The following is a 25114-nucleotide window of genomic DNA, read 5'->3' as shown; positions in this document are numbered from 1 at the left end:
AGCCCCTGATCAATGTTTCTTTATGAATCTCATTTTTGAATTGCTCTTGTGTTGTATGCATATTAAATTACACTCTGTGCACTAATGTTTATTGTCCTGTTGGCCCTAAAAGCATTAGTGTACTGCTTTGTTGACTGAAGATTAGATTTTCTACAGTCAAAAGAATGCTATTGTTTATTCACAAAGGCATTTGCTGTCTTCTTGGCAGCTGCTTTATTCTGGTGTTTGTTACTAACATTTTGGCTTTTTTGTTTTGGAAAACCTTTTAGTTTATTTGATCTCACAGTTAGCAAATAATCTACAACACGGCGGCCTAAACTGCATATAAACACCTTTGCAGCAGAGTAAGGACCTCTGTCCTTACTCATAAAATATACCATTCAGAAATCTATTAAAATTACATGCCCGTTCACTGGTACAAAAAGCCTGTGTCCAGTATATATCCATACCTCAAGGTCAACGTTTCATGGAAGCCAGAGTCAAGACACCAACATGGAGAAACAGGTTGTCTAGGTCATTTGGACTTGAGTGGACCATCGGGGGGGGTGGGGGGTTATTGTCACCCCACCTTATCGGGAGTTCAGACTCTGCTCCCTTGTGCTTCTCTTCAGCCTAAAGAATCACCATTGTGATAGTCAAGTTTATATTTTGGCTTCAGACTTGACACTCTGCAGTATCCCCCCCCCCCGGCTGCCAGTATCTCTGTTTTAGATCCTACAACCCTCGGTCTGCTGTGTTAAGATCTGTTTAACTTTCACGATTCATTCCTTAGGTTAGGAACCAGGTCATTTTTTTGTTTGACATTTATACTACCTCAAGTCCTCCATGGGCCTCTGGCTCTGTTTTGACACATGAAAGCTGCAGGTTAATGTATCGTCATGCAGTCATGATTAAACATGACTTTTCTTTCAGCAGTGTTATATGTCATGAACATCAGGACTGATATCACTGGGGTATAACACACTAAGCTGCACTGCACTACACCTAATAGTGCGATGTTCGCATTTCTGTCAATGATTGAGTGGCGCCACCTTCTGGTGAATGTTTGCAAAGCAACATTGCTAAGCCAGGAATGATCAATACAATCCGGTACAGTACAAGCCAACTAAAACAATTCTGCCCAGTGTCACAATGCTCATAAGGACTCAAATTCCAAATAATGAAACATGTAAATTATATCTAGACATAAAGAGAAATCATTCAATTATGTTGTTTATCCTTATCCCAAACAGCCCAAGTGTATAAACAGCACCCCCCTCTGTGACTTTACTGTCAAATTCAGGAAGAGGTTAAAAAAGACATACAAGTGCAGACAATGCAAACAATGCCACAGATGTAAGGTTCAGATCACATTTAATGAGTTTTTGATTCACATGGATCGTTCTAATGCCTCTGCACAGCACAGCTCCTGTATGACAGCTTAGCATTCTGTCTTTCTTAGTTATCTCTCCGTCACACACACACACACACACACACACACACACACACCTTTGTTCTTTCTCACCCTTTCCATCTCTCTCTCACACACACACACAGACCTGTAACCTAATTGTTTCTCTCCCTTACACGCGCGCGTGCGCACACACACACACACACACACACACACACACACACACACACACACACACACACACACACACACAGACCTAACTTGCAGCCTGCCAAGCCAAATGAATACAGTCCTAAAGGGGAGTTGTAATGCTGGGTGCCAACACATTTAATACATAAATAAACTGCCTGCCATTAACTGATAACAGCTACTCTTAAAGTGAGCATTACAACCCCTGCCTTAAGACATTTTAAAGTCCTCTGATGCAAGGACAATTGCAAGATCTAAGCACAGAACACCTCAGTAAAAAATCCATTCATAACTGTTTGACCTCATGAGCACCAATGTAGTTTATCTTGAGAAACTAAAATAATAAAAATAACACACTCTATTTCACTTATCTTTGACTGCAAGAAACACAAATGGCATTAAAAAGACAGCATTAAAAAGTTGCAAAACACAAATGAATCAAGATCACATTTCATGACTGTTAATCAAACTAATAATACTTGTGATATTTAATTACATAATATATAGTAGGCTATAGGCTATTCCCCAAAGGAATACTGCAAGTTTAACAGTCAGAGAAATGTAGTGAACAGTGAAACAAACGTACGTGGTTTGTATCTTATGGACCATATTGTTATTGCTTCACTTTGCAGATATGAATTTCTCTCTAAAGCAATGTGAAGCTACATAATTATGACTGTCCTTCATAGTGGCAGGATGGTTCCAGGAAGTATAGTCCCTTCTTGACCATAAATGTCCAAATATCGAGATCAAACACACCACAACTTTGTGGCACTTCTGTCTGTAATGTTCACCTAAGGTGTACGATACAGTCAAGAAAAGTGGAAGGCTGTTTCTCCAATAGTCTCCACTGTCTGCAGTTTCAGTAAAGTGGAAAGGCCCAATGGCAGGAACAAATCTGCTCCTTCCAAACCAATAAGGACCTTGTACTTGATAGCTGTAGCCAGTGAGATCACTCCATATCAAGTGTCTTGAGGCAAACAGACTCTTTGGTACATTCTGCCACAAGTGGATGGATGCGGTACTCTCACGTTCTTGGACACAACTGTGCTATAGTAAACAACTTTTTAAATTGTACAGGGCAACTGTATGGCAAGGACATACACAGGCAAAGATCGTTCTAAACTGATGTCTAAGTGCATGCGCACACGTACACTCTCACCCACGCACGCTCACATGCACACCTATTCAACTCTCAGAAAAGTGCATCAATTCATTGCCCTCATGCCAAATAAATTCTTGTCATGTAGCCCAAACAGTTCAGTTTATGACATTCAAAAAGTGCAATAAATTAGCACATGGGGTTGGCTTTTAGCCAAGACTGAAAATAAATATTTTAACTGCATCCCAATAAAATGTACTTTTGAGAACCCAAGGTTTCCAAACCCAGTTTGCATTTAATGATTGCAAGACTTCTTAATTCTTCTTTTTTTTGTAGCAAATTATGAGGCTGTTTCCTAAAGTTGCCTCAAAACGTATGCCACCTCAAGTGGAAGGGGGAAAAACAAAGTGCAGTAAAACAATGTGCAAACAGCAATCACTTAAGATTCAAGCACAACAAACTTCTGATTGCTTAAGTTCTCGCTAGTGCATGTACCTTGCCATCTTTCTGCAGTACTGACATTGGACAAAAGTACTGAACTTTAAGAACTCTGAAAAACAGTAAAACCTCTCAATAGACAAAGTGGGCTTATCCAGTTAATATGCATTATCCTAACTGTAAATAGGTAAAGCACAACTAAAAAGGTATTAGCTTATTCAAACCATTATCGTTTTAAAAAATCACCAACAACTCTATCCCAATACACACGGGCCATTTGGGAGACTCTAAAATCTGACTGGAAGCATCAAATCACTTTCATGATGGGAGCGAGTTTGGAGGGGAAGAAATCGAAGCACCAGAAGCCTGCTGTAATGAAATATCACAAACATTAGATCTAGTTCCAAGTGATGGATGAAGGTGCCAAAAAGATCCGACAATGTAAATGATGGTATGTTGGCAGTATCGGTTCATACTTCATGATAATATGACTATGTTAACCATCAAATGCATGCCTGATTGCCACAACCATCCATTCTAAATTTATGAAATGTTAAAGGCTTGGCCTCTTGTTTAAATACTTCAGAACAAAGGCATTCAAGGAAAGTGCTATAACAATTTTGGGTAAACACAAAAATGTGTTTTCATATTTGTGCCTTAAATTCTTAACTACTAGGTACTCATACCTATGATAGTTGTAAACAAAAAGAATTCCATTGCATGGAGGATTCATATCACACATTCTCAAAGTGTCCCCTTAGCTATGATAAGAACCATTCATTGGGCAAAGTCTGCAAGTTTAAATATACGGGTTAATTTGTGCGCCTCTGGAAAAGTCAATGTCTGATTACATAAATAAACCACTGAGCAAGTAAGAATTTAAGCATCCGATTAAGAAAGGAGGATTTTGGGACTGCTCTCCATTTAACTGAAAGATTGATCTTTTGTTGGCCAGAAATACCCAAATTGTCATGGCAACAGACCTATCTCAATCCTCACTCTACCTTTACTGCTGCTTGCTATGTAGGTCAGGATGAGTGGGTGGTCACCAAAGCTTTTCCAAATGCTCCAAGTCATAATAACAGAGAAGCATATTGAAAGATTTGTCTGTAACAGTCTGAAAGGAGGTGCATATAGAAAGGACAAAAAAAAAAGACATTTTTAACCTATTATGTGGCAGGAGTAAGAACTAGCTCAGCTGTGGTTGGACCTCCAGCAATAGCCACTGGGGGAGCTGTGGAGGTCGGGGTTGGTGTGGGTGTGGGAGTAGAAGCAGGTGTGGGAATGGGTGTAGGGGTAAGTGTGAAGACCGAGGTGGGATCAGGAGTAGTAATAGTAGTAGTTGAGGTGGAGGTAGTAGCTGAGGATTGGGTCTGAGAAGCAGCTGCATCAGGTTTGGCAGGAGTGCTGGTTGCAGTGGGAGCAGGTTTGTTGTAGTTGAGATTCAGAATATGCTGCTGAAGGTGCCTGATCCAGTCCTCCTGTACTGAGAGTGGGCCATGGAACTCCACATCACAGAACCTGAGCAAGACAACAACCACATTTGACATGCGGAGTTACACAAGGTTTAATTTTAAGGCCACTAACATTTAGCATCTTGTACATGATTTTCCAAAAACAATTAATCTACTGATCTATAAAATATATATATATTGTAAATCTGAATAAGTACAGCAGTAGATGTGTGAATTATATACATTATAACAATTACTAAAGATATAACTCACCGACACTTAAGGGAATAGATTTTCCCCACAAGTTTGACCAGAGGGGTTGAGGGGGGCTTAGGCACAAGGGCAGGAACAGTACTAGTACGAGGTGGCTTGGGGGGGCAGCTCTCTCTCTCCCCACCATCAGCATGTGATGGGTGTTTCAGTGGCCGTCGCTCTATGCCTTGTGGAAAAATAAGGAATGTGTTAGAAGAATAGCAAATAACACCAGCAACTTCATTTTTGTCAGTGTGATTTTATATAATAAAGATGATGAAGCATTAAAAAAAAAACAAAAAAGTGCAAGAAATCCAAACAAAAACAGCAGCTAGTCTGTAAGTGCAACTGACAAAGCTATATTCTTACCACGTGGCAGACGGACGTTAAGTTCACTTTTTGCCACTTGTGCATGTGGAAGTGCACTGTTGGAGTGATGTCCCCCACCCTGTGCGATGGTGCCATGCTGAGAGGAGGTGCAGCTTCCACTCTTCACCTCCCGTGATGAAGACCCCCATGTCCTGCTGCTCATAGCCTCCTGTCTGACTGTCCTCGTTTGGGACAAGGTCAGGGATGCCCACTGGGCTGCAGAGGACTTCCGAGATACAGGGGGCATGGGGTCAGAGTCAGATGAAGGCGAGAGAGAAGTGCCCTTCTGTAAGACAAACGTTACAGAAAATTTAAAAGGGGGCCACTCCGCCGACACTCAGGGTGTTTCCTTGGTGTTGACTCCGTATGATGCCGTTTCGAGTCAGTCTGAGATTTGCGAGAGTGCTGCAAATTGCTCTATTCACTAACGAACACTTTCCAGAATCTCTGTAGAATCTTACCAAGTTTCACAGGAGCTTAGCATTATAAACACATTAGAACCTGAGACTACTACCACTACAGCAACTCAATATGTCCGTACCTTCTTTTGAATACTGCGCCCACTCTGCAGGTAGGTACGGTGTAATTCAGCTACTGTTTGTGGTCGGCTACGCATCCAGGCACTCAAAGTCTCGATGGGTGAACCATTGACACACCACTCGGTCACCCCAAACTGACGTAAATGAGCCCGTGCATGGCTGGCCAGCGCTTTTCGGTTTTCAAAGAAGAAACCGCACAGCTCACAGCTAGCATCTAAGGAGGGTCAAAGAAAACGATGAATGTCAAGTAACAATTTAAAACATCAGGGTCAAGGGTTCACTGAATGACCTTATGTGGCTCATCACAATCACTAAGGTCAAATAGTTTCATTCTCCTGAATGCAACATAGTAAAGATAGCTACAAGGTCGTTTTTTTATGTATACAATGAGCTTTGCTCTACTATATTACTCCTATAAAAACCTTAGTTTTAAGGCAACAAAGATCTCATTTGAAGATACTTAGGAGATATTTGTTAATAAATAAATAAACAAACAAATGAATAAACTCTTACCCATATGGCATACCCCTTGTTTGTCTGTGGACACTTTCCCCTTAAATGAAAAGTCCTGTGGTAGAGGTGAGACTACTTTGGACTGGGCTGGTGGTGACCTTTCGCCCAGATGTCCCTCAGTTCCCAGCATCCTCTTCCCAAGTGGAGTCATACCAAAAAACTTTCCCGCAGGAGGAGTGGTGGACAGCCCTGGAGTCCCTAGTCCATGTTTATGGTGACGTGACGTGGAATGGAGCAGGTTAAGGGGTGACTTGCGGGAAACTTTGGGTGACTGATAACCGTGGCCGTCCCAGGGTGCGCTGTTGGCGTGCTGTGGCTCCTCCTTCACACCTAGTGCCACCGATGCGGGCGTGGTCCCCTGCTTTCGCATGACCTCCCACAGGGTATCAATGGGTGAGCCATTGACGGACCATTCAGTGATGCCCATATGGCGCAGGTGTGAACGGGCGTGGCTGGAGAGACCTTTGCGGTTCTCAAAGAACTCGCCGCAGAACTCGCAACGGATGTCACGTGAAGGTTCTCTCTCCTGCGTCATGACTGGACGAACACAGGGAGACAGAAGAATATTCTTATAGTGTAGAGCGATTGCAGCATTTTCTGTTCAGGTCATTATAAAGTAATGCAATAAAGGAATACAAGTAATATGACAAGTTAACAGAACTTTAAGCCAGGAGCTAAGAGCTGGTTTTCTAATGAAGGATGATGGGCCACTTTCTATTTCTTTTTTCAATGTATAAATACATCACAATCTTTAGCTTACCCAGGTTGATGGGCTGTGTGTTGTCCGAGTTTCTCCAACTGGGATGCAGAGTGTCAGAACTGTAGCTTTCGTGTCCCCCTGTTCCTGCTCTGGTCATGGTAACTTCCACGTGCTCGGGTTCTGGTTTGGGCTTAACGATCACCACTGTGGGGCAGTTGCTGCTAGCAGCCACTGATGCAGCCATCTTGCGGGCAGTAGGCTGGTGTTGGCTGGATGAGTGGTGACCAAAAGGGAAAGTCAGGCGGCCGTGGGCGCCCCCTGGTGGGGAGGAGGACGGGAGTGAGGAACGAGGGGGCCCAGGGGAAGTGGAAGGTGATTTCAGGGGTTTTGGGGGCATGGCGCACGGCAGGCCCCGGCGAGCTATGATCTCTCGTAGTGTGTCAATGGGTGAACCATTCACGGACCACTCGGTTATGCCCAGCTGACGCAGGTGAGAGCGAGCGTGGCTGGAGAGGCCCTTCCGGTTCTCAAAGAGCTCACCACAGAACTCACAGCCCACGTCTTTCATTGGTTCGGCTAGAGACAGAGAAAGACCGTCATTTCATTACTGACTTAGTTACAGAAAAGGCCAATTTTAAAAGTTGTGATAAAAAGATATAATAAAGTCTTGCATATGTAGACAGACTCTACAACCATGTCTGCTGGAGGACTCTCCACTGCATCCTCTGCTCTAATCTTAAAATATTAATATGGTGAAATCTACATGACTGGGATGATGACTGCCTACAAAAAATCTGTAAAAACCTACAACTGCCTCTTTTCCAGCTTTTTGTATAGAAACTGTCAGTCAGTTGACCTAATGAAGTTAGTTATGTAACTGACAAAATTTTACATAGTACAGGCCTGAGATTCAGAACCACTATGTAATAAGCTACTTATCCATTACAGTTACAGGTCAGCGTACCTGAACATGTAAATTACAATTAATCTTAATTTACAGGTGTTGCCAATACATTGGGTATCAAAAAGCATAAACATGTGGGTGTAGTCACCTAGAGGGATTGGCATCATTTCTCTGCCACTCAAACGGAAGACCTGCTGGGAGGACGGTTTCAGCTTCTTGGTGGGCGGACCTAACAAGGTGTGGCCAGAGGAGGGGGCGGTAGCTTTGGAGCCAATGCCACTCCCTAATGACGATGGCTTGAAAAGAAGAGAACTGGGTTGGAGAGGCCTCTTGGAGGCTGTAGAGGTGGACGTAGAGGTGGAGGGAGAGGGAGGAACAACACCGGACCCATGGACCCTCAGGTCTTCTGGGATGTCAGACAATAAGGAAGTAGCTCTTTGTTTAAAGTCATCAGTGAGAATAAGTCTGTTGAGCAGGTCAATTGGGGAGCCCTTGGACTCTGAGTATTCAACCCCAAAGTGACGCAGGTGGGCTCGGGCATGGCTGGAGAGGCCTTTGCGTGTCTCAAACCACGCACCACATAATTTGCATATGATGTCTTTGTTAGGGTCCACTTCCATTGCTATGAGAAGGAAAAAACAGAACAGATGAGGTGAATAGAAGATGGGAGAAATACAAAGGGAACACAAAGTACAAAACAGAAAAAAATGTGGGATCACCGAGATAAAACAGGGAGTTGGGATACACATTTGTATTCAAAGTTTTTGTCCTGGTAATACATATGATAATACAATGGACAACTGCTCAAGAAAGTGAGTTTAAAGAGAATGTGTAATGTACACTCAGGAGAAGACACTTTCTCAAGGAATTAAAAATTAAGAATTTTCCTTGGGTCAAAAAAAAATCATTCAAATGAATGAATGATTTAACATTCTGTTCAAAGACAGACTGCAAAGGTTATAGCACATTGTACTGTACAGTCATGGCCAAATGTTTTGAGAATGGCACAAATTGTGGTTTTCAAAAAGTTTCCTGCCTCTGTTTTTATAGTGGCAATTTGTATTAGATTGTGAAGAGTGATTAGATTAATTATAATTCATTGCAAAGTCATTCCTGGTCATAAAAATTATCTTATGCATTCCAGCCAATGCATTTCAGCCCTACGAAATGACCTGCTAACATAATTTCAGTGATTATCTCTTTAGCTCGGGAGAAAAAGCTAATGAGGACAAGAGAGCTGATACTGCCACTGTCGCCCTTGGCTTGCTCACTGGGGGCTAGGACTCGGCACTTGTAAAGCTGCTTTGTGACAACAACTGTTGTAAAAAGCGCTATATAAATAAAATTTGATTGATTGATTTGATTGATTGATATAACTTATGTAGATAAGAAGAGCACACCGGTTGCTTTAAAAGGGTAGGAGTGTCCAAGTTTTCTTCTGTTAACCATGGTTACCTCCAAGGAAACACATGCAGTCATTGTATCAAGAAAGGTTTCACAGGCAAGGACATTGCTGCTTGTAAGATAGTCCCCCAATTAACCATTTATCCAATCAGCAAGAACTTCAAGGCGAGTGAGAGAACTTCAGGGGACCCAAGGGCCAAAGTAAGCGTCAGGATTGTCTCCTAAAGAGGATGCAGGAATGAGATCAGATCACCACCATTCCAGAGCTTGCTCAGGAACAGCAGAGGGTGTGTGTGAGTGCACCTGAACACAGTGAGATGAAGGCTTCTGGAGGATGGTTTGGTGTCTACAAGGGCAGCAAAGAAGCCACTCCTCTCCAAGAAAAACATCAAGGACAGACTGACATTCTGCAGGAAGTAGGGATTAGACTGCAGAGGACTTTTCTCCCTTCAAACTGTTTGGGACATCTGGAAAAAATATTGTCCGGAGAAGAAAAGACGAGCACTACCATGAGTTCTGTGTCATGCCAGCAGTGAAGCATTCTAAGACGATTCAGGTGTGGGGTTCTCATCCAGGGGAGAGGGTGAGAACATGAATGAATGAGGAGTCCTCCAAGAGCTTCTTCCTATGATGCAGGAGCAATTTGGAGATGAACAATGTTTTTTCCAGCATGATGGAGCACCATGTCACAAGGTAAAAGTGATAATCAAGTGGCTCGGTGAACTAAACATTGTAATTTTGGGTCCATGGCCAGGAAACTCCCCAGATCTCAATCTCATTGAGAATCTGTGGTCAGTCCACAAAAAGAGTGGACAAACAGAAACACAGAAACTCCAAGCACTGATGAGGCAAGAATGGGTTGCCATCACTGAAGATTTTGCCCAGAAAGTGATATGGGATGCTCATAATTGTACTTCACTGTACCATAATAACATCTGACAAAAGGTTCTAAATAAAACCTGAGGCAGAAAACCTGGTGAAAATAAATGTGTGCCATTCTCAAAGCTTTTTGCGACTGTACACTTACAATTGAAGAATTTCGTCAAAGAAACTGAAAACTCCCGAAATTCCTACAGAGTGACGATGTTCCTTCTTCTTAACAATCATTAGGACCATAATGAGAACAGACACCCCAATCAAACCAAACACACAACACTGGCTTTGTGCAGGGAAGAAGGAAACCAAGCATCACAAATCTTAATAAAACTATCTAGAAAACAATTCGAACAGAGATGATGGTGTGACTACGTAGGTGGTGCTTCAGTTATAATGGCTTTGGCTCACTGACTGCACTGTCGAGAACCACGAGAATCACTTTAAACCTGATGATTCACTTCTAACCTCTGCTCTACACTGGCCTACCTGATGGCAGTGCCCCACACCACACAACATGCACCGCACATGCATAGTTTGACAACATAATGCAAAGCATGATGCAAGCATCGAAAATCTCTTACTGAGATTTAGGGGAGCATCTGTCTCTCGAGGTGCCCAGAAGGGCCTGGGTGTGGTGGGCAGAGCTGCTGACTGGCCCCTCCCCATAGTCTTATGCTCCTGGGAACGTAGTGGTGAAGACACAGGAAGCAGAGAGGAAATCGGGGCCTTCCTCAGCACTGGGGATGGAGACCGAGACCTTCCGAGTGGAGAGGATGGCAAGGATCCAGACGGAGAGGGGCTAGTTGGGGCAGGGGTAACCTTCCTGACGCTACCCAGAGCAGAGAGAGGGAGGGGGGGCTTGATATCTTGTGATTCCTCCTCAAATTTTGTATCCTCAATGGGACTCGAAGTAGGAACAGGTGAAGAATGATGGAGGTTCTTTTTGGGCGACGCTGCCTTTGGGCGTGTGGGGGGCGTGGCGGGGAGGCAGGTGTCAGTGGCCCGTGTCTTGGTGATCTGGTACAGGAGATCTATAGGTGCTCCACTGCTCTCGGACACCCCCACGCCCAGCTGCCGTAGGTGAGAGCGGGCATGGCTGGACAAACCTCGCTTGGTCTCAAAGGGGGCACTGCACACCTTACACTTGAGCAAAGTGGAGCCTAGAGAAAACCACACTGTGGATCCTTAAACGTTCCATAATAGTAATAAAAGTAATCTGTTGCATTATCAGCAATAACTCTTCAAAAACTGTATAAAAGTCCAGAAAGGGCAAAACATTAGCCTCTGCATTAAGAATTATGCATTTTATTAAATCTTAGTCAAATACAGCTCATCCATAAATTAAGCAAAATTACTCTATTAAGCAAAAGGTCATCAATTGAAAGCTTTAAGTGGAAGTTCATTCTCAGACCTTTAAGTTCTGTCTCTTCCACAGGAGCAGAGTCCTCCGTCTGTAAGGGGAAGGAGTTCTTCACTCCAGGGCCAGAAGCAAAGCTGTCCACCGGTGGCATCTTTACAAGCATCCCCTCCCTCTCATCCTCTCCACCTAAAAATGAACATACAGTCCCCATTTAAGGTACCATTTTGTACACATTAACACAAGTTCAATATCCGAAATCAGTGCATGCCAAAAGCAATGGCCTTAAGCAAATTATAAGAGAGCATTTGCAAAATGTCTTTAAGCTCTAAAGATTTAATTAACCACAGGCCTTAATCCCTCATCCTCGCTACCTGAAAATATATATTCAAGATACAGCTTTTGAATACAGATTTCCAAATTTTAAAAGATTCAAATTTGGGAATATATACCCTCTTTAGGAATCTAAGAGGGTTTGTAGTTTTTGGTCTTTCAATTTTCATTTCAAAATGAAAATAAAAATACAGTTATTTGATAACAAGAAACAGAAAAACATGTAATGCTTTCCTTACATGAAAACTACAGTAAAATAAAAAAAAAACAGAAAGGTTCAGTATTAAAAAAAGTTTTTCACTCATAAGGCTGTCATCAAAGCCACCCAAGGTGCCTATTGCACAACCTAGCTGTTAGCATAACCGTTAGCTAGCAAGCAGAATGGCTGTGGAACCATATTTCAAAATAATCTGATGTGGCACAAAGAGGGAATACATCTCTGACAATATCTGCCACTAGGCTGCAGGAGATATTGTCCAGGGTAAGGGCATCAGCCATCTAGAAGAAGGAGAGAAAGAGAAAAGCAATTCCTTGCTCCACATACCATCAACATGGCATGATTAAAGCCCAAGTACTGTTAACTAGTAGATAACCATTTGAATAGGCATAAAACACTACTCAAAATAAATCAATAAGGATACACAAAGAGAGAGGGAACAAACAAAACATCTTTAGGGATGACTACAGGGTATTCACAAAAAGGCCCTTGCCCAGGACTGATCTGACCTGCAAAATATACAGTGCTCAAGCATTCATAATAATGTGCTTTAAGAGACTCAGTCAGTCCTTGGAAAATATGAAAGGGAGAGGTAAAGGTATTCAGTCCTCGGGGCTTGGCAGAGCCGATTATAATCATTACAATTTCTGGCTGGCTGGCACTCTATAAACCCTTACACTACTCTGCTGCTGGGGTTCTTAAGGATTCCTAAGGACTTTGCTAGCCAATATCACCTCAGGTATGTGGGATGAAGCATAGTCAATAAAACACTGGGGTACATGTGTTACTAATGGGGATCTCTAGAGTGACACACTCGGCTTCATAGAATAGTTCACATAACTGACACATGACCTCATCTGAAGTAGCACAAGGACCAGCAGGCCTTTGGTATGCACCAATTTCATTTTCCCAGACTGAGGAAGCAGGAGATACAGTTTGTCTACCACCTTCTGCCCCAAGGGGAGAGATGACGGATGCCGAGGGTGGTCAAGACTCACCCTACCCTCTGCTGTACACTAGCTTATCCCCAAACTGGCTTGCCTACTTCCTGTAATGGGTAAGGCTTGCTTCTTAGCTGGGCCCAAGGAGAACTCCACTAACTTCTCTTCAGAGTCCTCCGCTATCTCTACAGTTCTTTCCCAGAAGACTGTTAAGGTGGTTACATTCTCTCCTTTACCTGCCACACTCCAAATCCACTTCCTTCAATTTAGCATCTACTACTTTGTCCGATTCCCCTCACACTGCTGTTAAGTCAAAGCATTTAAGCTTTGACTTAACTCCTGAACATTCCAACGCTTCTGCATTGCTACAGACATTTCCTGCCTTTGCCTCAACACATTATTGATCAGCAGCTGCTATTCAAACCTCTGATCTAAGCTCCTCTGTGTAGGCAATAAAGATCCTGATAAGGTCACCTATAAGAACAACATACCTGTGTTAGTACCACTATTAAACGGCAGACAAAAGATAGGCTGTAAATTCTGTGTGGTTAATAGAGCTGCCTGACACACACACACACACACACACACACACACACTGCAAATGCAGTGGTGACATTTTCCACTATGTAAGTATTATTCACAGGTTTCCTGTCAAAAAGCTCCAATGAAGCCCTCACTTAGCAACACAGTAATTTTTTTAAGTGAATAAAACAATTTTAGCATCCCAGTTCTTTCTTTAAACCAATGTTTTCACTAGAATAACACTGATGTACAAGGTACCTGTAACCTCAGAATCTGATTCTTGCAGGACCTGAAACGTCACTACCAAAGTCATGAACATCTTTACTCTGGAAACAGAGAGTAGCCAGACTGAATGTCCACAATGAAGGGCAAAGGGGAGAAACCTTACAGACAATGAAACAGTCCACACCTGAATAAACTTATAAACCAAATGTCCCATTAGTCACTTGACCATACTAAAGTATACAGGGTACTATTACTCTATTCAGAGTAGGTAAAAAGAGACAGTGTTAAAGATAATTAACCTTAAATGTCAGAACCTGGATTTAGACCATAGCTTATTCACAGCACCGCCATGAAGTTTTTGTTGACAGAAGCTATGAGATTCTGTTACGACTATTATCTCTGCAGCTTATAAGACAGCACAGATTTACCATGTGGTGCACTCTTGTACCAAAGGAAGTTCATTTCAATCTAACTAGGCATCACACAGGGAACCAAATATATAGGAGTTCTGAGTGAATGACTACCATTAAATCATACTTTACTAATCATTAGTGTTATGGATAATAATTCTAATACAAAACCAATTCAACAGGACAAAACAGTTAACCACTTCATGGTTAACATGAAGTATCAATAGACAGTAATGGTGATAATTATTACTATTCTCTCAATGTCTGAAGGACATTTCCAGATTTAAGGGAGGGCCTTTCTTAGCTCTTAGAACTTCTGTGACAAGAGATACACACACATAGATAAAGCATTAATTAAAGCTTAATAATAAAGCAATTGTAAAAGCTTGTTAGGTGTGAAAAACACAATTCACTAGCAGACACCAACAAAAGCATAATAATTAGTTGAGGGAAGAAAAAGCCAAACAAATAAACATTATAACTACACTTTAACACCCCTTTCCCCTGCAATGTCACAGTAGCAAGGCAAACTCCATGTTAACATTGTAGAGAAAGAAAAAACAAGATAAAAGTTTAGATTCAAGTTCATTATTGTCCTTGAGGCCCAGCCCAAGTTTTAGTCTCTTGGCTAATGCTCTGGAAAGTGCAAAAACAGACCCCTGTGCACTTACTAGAGAATGCTGTAAGCAGTGTTCTGTCTCTTAGTGAGCATTAGAAAAGCCAAGTTCAAAGTGTGATCAGCTGAAAAGTTGGAAGCCAAGTTTTGACTCGGTCCCCCAATGCTCAGCTCTACCTAGAACGTGAGGTATTGTGATTTATTGGAGGTGACCTATATCCTTGTAACATCTGGTAATCCATGTTGACTGGTTGTAGTAGCCTTTAGACAACCTACCATCTCACCCCTCACAGTTTTGTTATCTTGTTGAAAAATGTTAACTGATATCCTTACCACATCACAGGTGCGTCACAACATTGAAAAACATGTATTTGTTTCAGGGAGGCTTTTGTGTTTCATACACAATTGAAGAAAAGGAACAGATTACACATTCAAACAACACAATATACTTACAGGAACATATGACATGTCACAAAATGTTATTTCTTCTGAAATTTCCATTTCAGTCTTGTTAAAGAAATTGAAAGTGTTTTTCTCCACTGAATACTCAAGTCTGTTGAGTGCATGTCAGAGACACTTTTAAAGACAAAGTTTCCTTTTATGGACATTCTGGGTCACTGTGCTACGTGCTTCTTCACAGAACAATGCAGAACATTTCTTATCTTCTCGTTACTTTGCAAGCCATTGGAATCCCTTCAGGGGTGTCAAAATGTGGCTTCTACAATGTTGAACTGTTACAGAAAAGAAAGCTTTTTTCCTGCAAGAAATGTTAGTAAACTGTGTACCGAAAATGGCTTGTGTCCACTCTCTGAGGTACATCCTGAGTTAGAGGTGGCACAAAGCTATAAATGAGGTAGAATGCACAGCTGCTAGATAATACAAAAATACTGTAGAACATACAAATAAATATAGATTTGCAAGCCCCCGTAAAACGAGGTGCAGAAGAGGCCGACATGCACGGCATCTGTGATGCTAAGACTCGTACACGGTCCTGAGCACTGATCCAGTTTGCTTCTCTGCAGTGTGCTCTCCCCCCCTGACATACCACTTCACCATTTTACGACCACATGTTGGTATCATCTAGGAAATTAAACCGCAGTGTAAAAAAAACCAACCAAAGACCCCCAACCCCCCCCCAAACCAGAAGTAACTTAACAATTCATAACAATGGAAAACAGCAGTGGGTGTTTTATTGGGGGTGTGTTACTTAATTGTGTATTGTATTCAAGCCATTTTTGCCAACACTTCTTCCATATAATCATGCAACACAATTGATGTATGTATCGGATCTGCAGTAATCTTCTCTTCACGGCTAAAATGATCTCGGAGTATGTTTCCACAGCCGTCCTGCTAGCTCAAGATGTCTATTGCTTGCTTACTGTTAGCAGAGCCATTAGCCTTGAGTCATCTTGACGACAGCCTTGAAGGTGAAAACCTCTCGTTCCAGAAAAATGTAATATTTTTATTTTGTTTGGCAAACAAAAGAGAAAATATTTTACTTGTTTTGCTTCTCGCACCTGTTTGAAAACAACATTTTAGATTCTGAGACAAATCCCAAGAGCAACTGTCTCTGTAAAAAGATGGAGGTGAAAAGTGACTGTAAAGAATAAAAGTAACTGCAACTCAATAATACGACACAAGATACAAAACGTTAACTACTTCAATCATAAGATCTTTTTGAGGGTAGTGCAATTACTTAAGGATGTCTGCCATTGTCTGTATCCACCTCTAGCTATATAGCTTTATAGAATGAACCTACATATATAGCCCAGATCATGAAATGAAATGGAGACTAGGCTATCTACATAAATTCTTTCCTTCTAAACATACAATTTCTGTACATTACATACTGAACACAGGATATTACGGTCACCTTTAAAAAAATATTTTCATAAATATATTAATAACATTGTTTACATTTTTTTATATCCACTGTGTGTTTTAGTATTTATATAGTAACACGCCCACACACACACACACACACACACACACACACACACACACACACACACACAGGTGCACACACAAAGAAAACAAGCATCGTAATATTGTGGTTTTACTGTCGACCGTGTCGTTAGAAACCTCATATATCACCGTGGTGTGAGGAACTGTTTCCCTAATTCTATTCAAAACAGCATTTTACCAAGCTCAGCTCTTTTCTTCCAATTTGAAGAAACGAATCAACACAAACTTTTATAGCAAGGTATAAATTAAATGTAAAGCAGTGTTAAAAAATAAATAAATTTAAAAAACAGCCAAAGAAACACCACCTGAAAGAATTTTAAAAGTTTTAAAGGAGACAAACTGTATGAGTGACCAAACATTCCTGGACATAACCCAAAAAAGATCACCATTTAAATTTACAAACGCACAACAGATAAAAATGGCGAAGACTGGTAAGTGAAAGCTATTTGAAAATTTAAATCCGAAATATTGTCAGCGTCATCTTGATAGTGCGAGAGAAACTGCTTATGTATTTTTTTTTACATTTATACAAGCGTAAAATGTTAGTTTCCCGTTGGCGGGTCGAGAGCTGCCTCAATCTTCACTTCAGCGCCGCTGGCCGCCTGTACTCAGTGATGCCGGACGGAGCTTCGAAATTATCTGACATGATCTGATTTTTTGACGACTCTGAAGTCTACCAGCAATGTTGTCCGATACATGCTATGCAACCTTTGAAAGTACGAACACGGCGAGGATAAGAAATTGGTGCCAATGCACCGCGCGGAAAGTGCACAACACTCACCGTTCAACAGCCGCCGAGCATCAGACTTACGGCACCTACAGTCAGACAATTTTTCCGCTATTGTTTGTGTCTGCGGGGAGGTGGAAGCAGCCATTTTGCCCCGCACACATGCACCACCGCGCCGAGGCGTGACCAATCCAGTAAAGGCGGAGACTAAGCTCAATTTTGAATACCAGACATCAATTATATGAACGGAGACAATCCGCAGAGAAAGGAGACTGCCTTCCTGGCCAGACAAAACTAACACACCTCTCCCCCACTATCATATTCACTGGTATGCACGCTGAAGAAGTCTCTTGTGACCCAGAGTATCTCTGCTATACAGAGTAGCTCTCTCTTACCTTACAACTGTGTTGGAGTCTATTCATTTTTTTATATACATATTTCATTAAAAGGTACAATTGATACATCAGTTATTTTTTTTAAAATCCATATCAATTGTTTTTAAAAGTCATAAGGTTTAGACATCACCCAATAAACTATCATTAAGAAGGTATATCTTCAGCTAAAAAGTCTACAGCCACAGGCTATAGAAATAACTCACCCTCAGGCTCACTGTCATTATCTTCCTCCTTCCAAGGCAGAGTATGAGACGTCTGTGCCACAGGTCCTGGAGCTTCTTCGTCCTCATCCTCGTCATCATCCTCATCCTCGTCCGATACAGGCTCCTCCTTCTCCCGGTCCATGTCCTGTTCCTGCACCTCGGAACAGGCCCTTGGAAGAGCGGACAGCGCGAGGTCCGGCCGTTTGGAGAACAGCTCACGGAGGACGTTGATTGGAGAGACCGTGACCTCCCAGTTGGTAATACCAAAGTCTCTGAGGTGGGCACGTGCATGACTGGACAGGCCGGCCCTGGTGTCGAAGCCAGCGCTACATAACTCACACCGCATCACGCTGAAGGTCGTTGGATCAAAGTTGGCAACTAGCGGCAGAGCATCAAGAAACACTGTATCAGACAGCCTGGAGCTGAAACTATTCAAGGCAACCCTCTAAGGAGGAGAGGTAAACCAAACACGCGGTGGTAAAAAAGTAGCTTAAAACAGTTACATTATTAAAGAAGTCTTCTGAAAATCAGAACTTTGAGTAATTCTATTTTGGTGAGATTTGACATTATAAGACACGACACTGTTTGTGTGTCAAGTCAGCAAGAGGAAAGTATCATTTCTTAAAAATAAGGAACTTGTAATTCCAAACTTTCACCATCTGGGTCAATTACATAGTTCCCCTTCACATGTAATGAAATGTACTGAAATACAGCACTTTATGTATTCTCCTTCTGCAAACATGGAACACAAGTGCCTTTGTGATTTTTAAAAGGCAAACTGAAACCAACTTTTGCAATATCTTTTTCTAAATGTGTCCAATCTACCAGTGAATAAAAATTATAAACAGAAAAATTAGTTTTTTTTTTTTTTTAAGTGACCCATCTTACCCTTTTTCTTCTTTTTTTGGTAGGAGAACTTCTTCTCAATGGCATTAACCTCTTCAGGAGATATGAAGTGTCTAACATTATAGCTCACTCCAACTCTGTTAAGGTGACCTCTAATATGATTAGCCAGTCCAATTCCATTATCAAAGTGGTCTGGGCAATAGGGGCACTTCCTTCCAACACTCTTTAATGCAACCCCTTCCTCATCTTCATCCTCTTCCTCAGTTAAGACATCAAGAAGATGGTTAACAACATCATCTTCATCAATATTGTCATCATCATCATCATCACTATCATCGTCTTTTGTTTCAATGGTGTCTTCACCACTCTTGTCATTATTGTCGAGTGGTACCATCTCTTCTTTGGCCTCCCCAATGATCTTTGGTGGGGGAGAGGACGTGTTGAGGCCAGAAGCCATGGCGGAGGAATCCTCTCCTACAGGGTGACAGATGAGAAGATCTGTGAAGTGCTACATGAACTCTGCCTCCTCAGAAGAGTCGCTCGGTCATCATCTGCACATAAATCTGGCTTTATGTGGTAGCCAGGAAATTATGGTCTGAAAGTGATCAAAGTCACTGCTATTCAAGACTTAAAGGCTACAGTTCATCGACAGGGTGCTTGTTTTCCTTTAGTCAACTCCCCCCAGCTTAAATAGTGCTTTTTAGATTCCAACTTACTTATGCGATTGTCAGTTCTCAGTGGACAAAAAAAGAGTTTAGAATAGTTATTCATAAATCAGTTAGTTTGAATCTGTTACCCACTGCCACTTAGGGTTACCTTTTGCCAGTATGTACTGACTGGATAAGATATTTTCTGTCAACATTATAGGACAATCCACAACAAAAAGATAATGCCTACAAGTAAAAAAAATCCTGTTAAGAGCTGAGCCAGATTTAAATATTCATTTTAAAAGCAAATGTTCAATTTAATTAAGTAAAAAAATCCTTGTCTACCCATTATAGGCATTTCAGAACATTACATTAAAGAAAGAAAAGTACATTTCTAAGTAATCAGTATAAGGCCATAATGAACTAAATAGGTTTCTATATGCATATACATCTATACATTAAAATTGCACACATCTACAGGTCCAAACTGCATAAATGCAGTACCTTTTCAGTGCTTTTTCCAGGTTTACACAAGCACCCTGATCGAGACCAGAAATGTTCACTATAACAATGAAAATTCAAAAGTGGACAAAATGCACAAAGTGGAAGGATGCGATGAAGATGAGGACACCAAAAGTGAGAGCTACGTTAACTCTGACCTAAGGACACCCCGACATAAGAACAATGTAAGTACTCTAACTACAGGCAGAAATATAGTAGTCCCTCTAGGGCTTAGTCAAACAACACACAGGCTACTCTGCATCCTTCAGAGACCTCGGAGACTCAGCCCGTCACTCACCCATCGCTCTGCCGTACGAGAGGGCAGTTGGGAGGTCAGAACTGAGGGCGTTTATGAGGACGAGGGGTAACTTGTGTCTGAGCTGGGCCTGCTGCCCCTCAGCCAAATCTAGCCTCTCTGTCGCCCCCTGAAGGTTGGCTGAGAAACTGCGCTTCAGCTGCAATGCCAGGGCAGGTGTCTCCAAACCGTCTGCAGGGGAAGCAAGGGGTCGACCAGGTTCAGACATGAGGAGACACCTGGACATACCTTACATATGGCCCAGAGTGGCACACATGAATAGAAAAAGAAGTAAACTCGAAAGGCGGGCGTTTGTCTCCCGTTTATTGGCCCTTACTGACTAGGGCCACTGATGGAAACTGATTTAGAAAAAAGAGGCACATTCCCACCTGCCTTTAAACGATAAGGGTATGAATTCACTTCACTGCCAACAGTAGCCGGTAATGAGCGTCGGCCAATGATAAGAGGAACCGCACCACATGCCTTTAATGCAACTGATGACTAAACACTAGACACGTCATATGCATGCATCACTATAAGCACAAGTTATATGATCAAGATTTAAAACATTAACATTTACTTTTGGCTGGTAAATGTGTGGCTGTTAAAAAATACTGCAGTCTTTTCAACACGTGTTCAACGGTTCAATAAACAACGTTTGTAGAGAATTGATGAAAATGTGCTTACTGGACACAACAAAATGAGTACAAAATGGGGAAAAAAAATTATCTTGCATATTATTAAATGACTGTGTGCAATATTCTTTTTAGGATGCTGTTTGACTGATCTACGGTCTTGTCTTACCTGCTTTGGCGGTTCGTTTTGAATCGGTGTTCTGTTCGTGTATTGAAGCTTCTTTTTGGCCCTGCTTTGCTGCAGCTTTAGCATTTGGGTCACGGCTCTCACTGGAGTCAGCGGGCTGTGGACCCAGTCTGCTGCTGGCCCGTGTGCGCCCCATCAAGTCCCTCACGAGCCGTTTGGAGCGCCGATTCCCGGTGCTCTTAAATGCCACCTCCCTGCGCCGGGGCACAGTCTTTGAACCTGAAGCTACCGGCACAGGAGACTGGGCCTTTGGGACATTCTCCTCTGCGAGCCCAGTTTGACCCGACCCAGACTCCCCTTGCAGGCTTGGGACCGGATGGGGAGCAGCATCTGTCCGAACGCTCACGGTCTCGGGGCGGTCAGGGAGTCCTGTCGGAGTCGTGGAGGCCAGATGGTCCTGGCTGGTTGCTGGAAAGGGTTCAGCCTCATTCTTGCCCTGTGGGTCACAGACACGGGCCTGCGAGTGCTTGGTGTCAATCTGTTGTTCAACTGTTTGCACGGAGGCCCTGGTAGGGTAGCGCTCTCCGGCCGGTGTGGCAGAGACACTCGCGGCTCCGTTCCTAGAGTGCCTGTCCTTCTTCGCGGGGCCTTTCCTGCGGGATTTCTGCTGAATACGGGACGAGGCGCGATGGACGCCGGTCCTGGCCCGTGCCACGTGCGTCCTCGCGTGATCCGCGAGCTCCTGAGGAAGGTCAGAACTGTAGTTGCACTTGAGACACACGAATTGGCCACAGTCGGCGGGCGACTCTTTGACGGCCGCCCGCGCCGCTCTCCTGTGGCCGGCTTGCTCCTTCGCTCCCTGACCTCCGTCGCTCAGCTTCCCCATCTCCTCCAAGATCCTGCGTCGGGAGTCCTGGTGCTGCTGGTGATGGTTGACCAGCAGCAGTTTGTCAGTGAACTCCTGACCGCACTCCATGCACTCGAAGCCGCTCTTTCTGACCCGCCTCCTGGCCGCCGCCCCCTCGCCACGCGGGCCCTTGCTGCCACCAGCAGCACACCCGTGGTCACGCGTGTGCTCACGCATGTGTTCCCGCAGATGTGTTCGCTTTTTGAAGTACACGCTGCATTCCACACAAGTGAAAATATCTTGGCAGAGTTCCTCACCAACTGTTTGCACCCTCTCCTCATCTAGGACTCTCTCTTCCTCCTTAAACTCAAACCGCCCTCCCTCAGAGTTCGGCACTTTACTGTGCTCCTTGGCCAAAGGCGTCGTCCTGCTCTTCCTCCCCGTCCCTGTTGTACGCTGCCATGGGCCAAGTCCAGAAAAAGGTCTCAGTAAGGCCCTCTTCTTCCTCCGGCGCTGGATGAAGGTGCAGTGTGCCCAAGGACCAGGAGGTGGACTCTCTGGGTCTGAATCACCTGGGAAGGAATAAACATCCCGTTCTGGAATGTTCTGTTCCTCCTTCTTCGGATCGGACTCTTTTGGCTCGTCCTCCTCTTTCTCGTGTCCCTCTTTTGATTCTGTGTCAGGATAAAGAAATGGCCCGGTTTGGTCTGAGAAACTTTCAGCTTTGATCGTTTCCACTACAAATACACGGGAATGCTCTGTGTTAATACGTAAGCATGCGTTTGAGAGAATCTGTGGACGATCTCATAAACTACGCTCTAATTAACATACATGTATTTTTATTTAAATAAAAACAACATTGCATATGGACCCCCTCACCCTCGTGATGCTTGTTGCTGAACTGAGCTGTGCTTGGGCCTGCAAACGTGTCATCTCTCCCCTGATCTCCACCCTCCATAGGGCTGGTCAAGTTGTTCTCAAACAGTTGATTCCTGGACTTCTCAGCTGTTTCATAACCTCCACAGTCAAGTCTGCATAAATGATAATATTCAAATAGAGCATATGGACCGTGATTGAACACTAAGCTTTCCTTAGTAAAATAACGATCATTTGTTGGTGTTTTTAATGTGATCATTTATCTTGTTTTTAAGCACCATCTCTGTGAATTCATGCCTTCATCTTCCAGAATGAAGGCCTGTGTATTTTCAGACCATTCTATAGATGTAGTAGTGCATCTATAGCAACACCTGTCCAACATCACCTCACCTGTTGTGCTCCTGTACACAGGTAGGACTTCCTGGGCTGTGAGCAGCTAGACCATGAGGGTTAGAGAAGTTCTGAAGCTCCTCTTCTGACAAACACAAGTGGAAACAACACAAACCCATAAGTAGCTCCACACAGAGCAGTGACACACAAGGAAACCTACAGAACTTTCATAGTAACATTATTCACACAAGACAAACACAAAACAGTAGACTAGAAAATTGCAAGAAAATAACAAAACAAAAATACATGACAGCAAAGTATGCACTGCATTTTTATTTTAAGACTCATTAACTTACAACTTTACAAACAACGAAACACATTAGAAAAGTGCATATCTGTAGACTAATTGCTGTACTCTGACATAACGGACATGGTCACCATCAAATGTCTCTTTCTCAGAGTCCGAGTCCCATGTTAGAGAAGAGGGGAAGGCAGAGGAACGAGGTTTCTTCTGGTTATTTCCATAGGGTCCAGGTTTGGGAAGAACACTCTCTGGACCCTCACGATCCCCGTCTCCATCACACCTCTCCGGGACAACACCTTGGGTCAACCCACCCTGCATGTGTTAGGAGTTAGAAAGAGATACTTATGCTTATAGGACAGGACAGAATGAAATAGCAAGATTTAAAAGCCCACGTTTAATTTTATAAAGAAATACCTAATGTGGTACCAGGCACCAGAGCTCTACACAGTCTTAAACGAAACGGGCTGAAATGTAAGCGAGAGGATGAAGGTGTGCTTAGATAGCAGCTGTCTCTCACCAGTGAGCTGTTGTGTAGTGAGGGCGATGGCCCACACACAGATGATGGATCATGGGCATCCATATTTGGGAGAGGACCCAGTCCAGAATCCATGGGCCGTTTATGCACCGTTTACTGATGTGCTGCTCTTCACCTACATAGTTTTCTTTTCTGGTAGCATACATGGAGAGAGAGAGAGAGAGAGAGAGAGAGAGAGAGAGAGAGAGAGAGAGAGAGAATCCTAACATCTGGCAAAGCACACTCATGTTTATGAGGTGGTAAAGGAATGACTATGATGACAGAAGACCATTTCAATAAGGCTGTTGGACAACTTGACACGTTTTAAATGTGAAGTCACTTTATCATATCCGCCCAGTTTCGGTTCGAGTGCGCAGGCCACCTCATTTGAGAGCAAAAGAGCAAAAGTGCCAAATTCCTCCACTTCTTCTCTACCTGCGCGGTCATTCGGGAGCGTCTGACCCATTTCAACATGGTTTCCGTAAATTTAGCGCTCGTCCTTGTGATGAACGCCGAGACGGCACCGCTCTCCTCGCTAACGATGACGGCGATGGGTCTGCCAAACATACACCGAACCGAAGGTTGAGGTGCGCGTCCAGCAGCGGTGGAGAAGGAAACGGTTCTATACACGTTAAATGTCCCTTTGGGTAAGTATGCGTGAGGGAGGAGAAGAAAACTGTAACACTCACCGAACCGGCCTGCTTGCCTGGCTACTCTGGAATGTCCTGCGTCCACTCACCCGCTCCTGTCCATATTGTGTTCGGGTCGAAGCGGCACGAACACGGCCGCGTTCTGCACGCGTGTTCCGCTACGTGCGAGGTTCGTGTCCGGTAAACGGTGGAGGCTCAGCGAGCGGAGGAGGCTGGCAGTGCGGAGCGACCACCCGCCTCCATGTTGTTCGCTTCGGGCCGCCACGGCTGCGGTGACGTCCGTGGGGTGGGGGAAGAGTTTCTGTTAACCCTGGAGTTGTTGCAGTGAAAGTCCAACTGTTCCGCACCGAGTCAGGTGCTCAGAGGTTCGGGTGGTAGTTAATTCCTCTCCACCCCTACTGGGTAGCATAGCTAATACACAAAATGATTCTTTTGGAAAATCCGCCTTTAAAGAAATGATGGCGTTGTAACTAACTCGTGATAACTTGATAACTGTACATG

General features: G+C 43.3%; 1 protein-coding gene across 5 annotated transcripts; it reads right to left on the bottom strand.

Annotated features, from left to right (window-relative positions):
- Window positions 1-1336: 1336 nt before the first annotated feature.
- Window positions 1337-24990, bottom strand: wizb (WIZ zinc finger b). 5 transcript variants are annotated; one of them, XM_076988748.1, is made up of 19 exons: window positions 24653-24988; window positions 24399-24519; window positions 23967-24116; window positions 23584-23761; window positions 23206-23290; window positions 22819-22970; window positions 21135-22613; window positions 20334-20522; window positions 18930-19361; window positions 18042-18419; window positions 11542-11676; window positions 10712-11290; window positions 7999-8472; window positions 7007-7522; window positions 6247-6783; window positions 5736-5947; window positions 5195-5480; window positions 4847-5012; window positions 1337-4640 (listed from the first exon to the last, which is right to left on the bottom strand). In XM_076988748.1, the coding sequence occupies exons 3-19, from the start codon at window positions 24057-24059 to the stop codon at window positions 4289-4291; spliced, it is 6243 nt and encodes a 2080-aa protein (XP_076844863.1). In that variant the 5' UTR covers window positions 24060-24116; window positions 24399-24519; window positions 24653-24988; the 3' UTR covers window positions 1337-4288. The 5 variants fall into 5 exon arrangements, with proteins under 5 accessions (XP_076844863.1, XP_076844865.1, XP_076844864.1 ...); XM_076988750.1 differs by having other exon boundaries at window positions 23206-23287; window positions 23967-24519; window positions 24653-24990; XM_076988749.1 differs by lacking the exon at window positions 24399-24519.
- Between the last annotated feature and the right edge of the window lie 124 nt (window positions 24991-25114).

Source organism: Brachyhypopomus gauderio, unplaced genomic scaffold (assembly GCF_052324685.1).
Source record: "Brachyhypopomus gauderio isolate BG-103 unplaced genomic scaffold, BGAUD_0.2 sc63, whole genome shotgun sequence".
Lineage (NCBI taxonomy): Eukaryota > Metazoa > Chordata > Actinopteri > Gymnotiformes > Hypopomidae > Brachyhypopomus > Brachyhypopomus gauderio.
The sequence above is the reverse complement of the archived record's forward strand: the minus strand, read 5'-3'. Positions and strand labels throughout refer to the sequence as shown.

Excerpts from the sequence above, each read along its gene's own strand:
- wizb (XM_076988748.1), bottom strand. The coding sequence starts at position 24,059 with ATGGATTCTGGACTGGGTCCTCTCCCAAATATGGATGCCCATGATCCA. Across the intron at positions 20,523-21,134 it reads AAAACGAACCGCCAAAGCAG|ACGGTTTGGAGACACCTGCC; the intron begins GTAAGACAAGAC and ends CTTCCCCTGCAG. Across the intron at positions 4,641-4,846 it reads ATCTATTCCCTTAAGTGTCG|GTTCTGTGATGTGGAGTTCC; the intron begins GTGAGTTATATC and ends TGTCTTGCTCAG.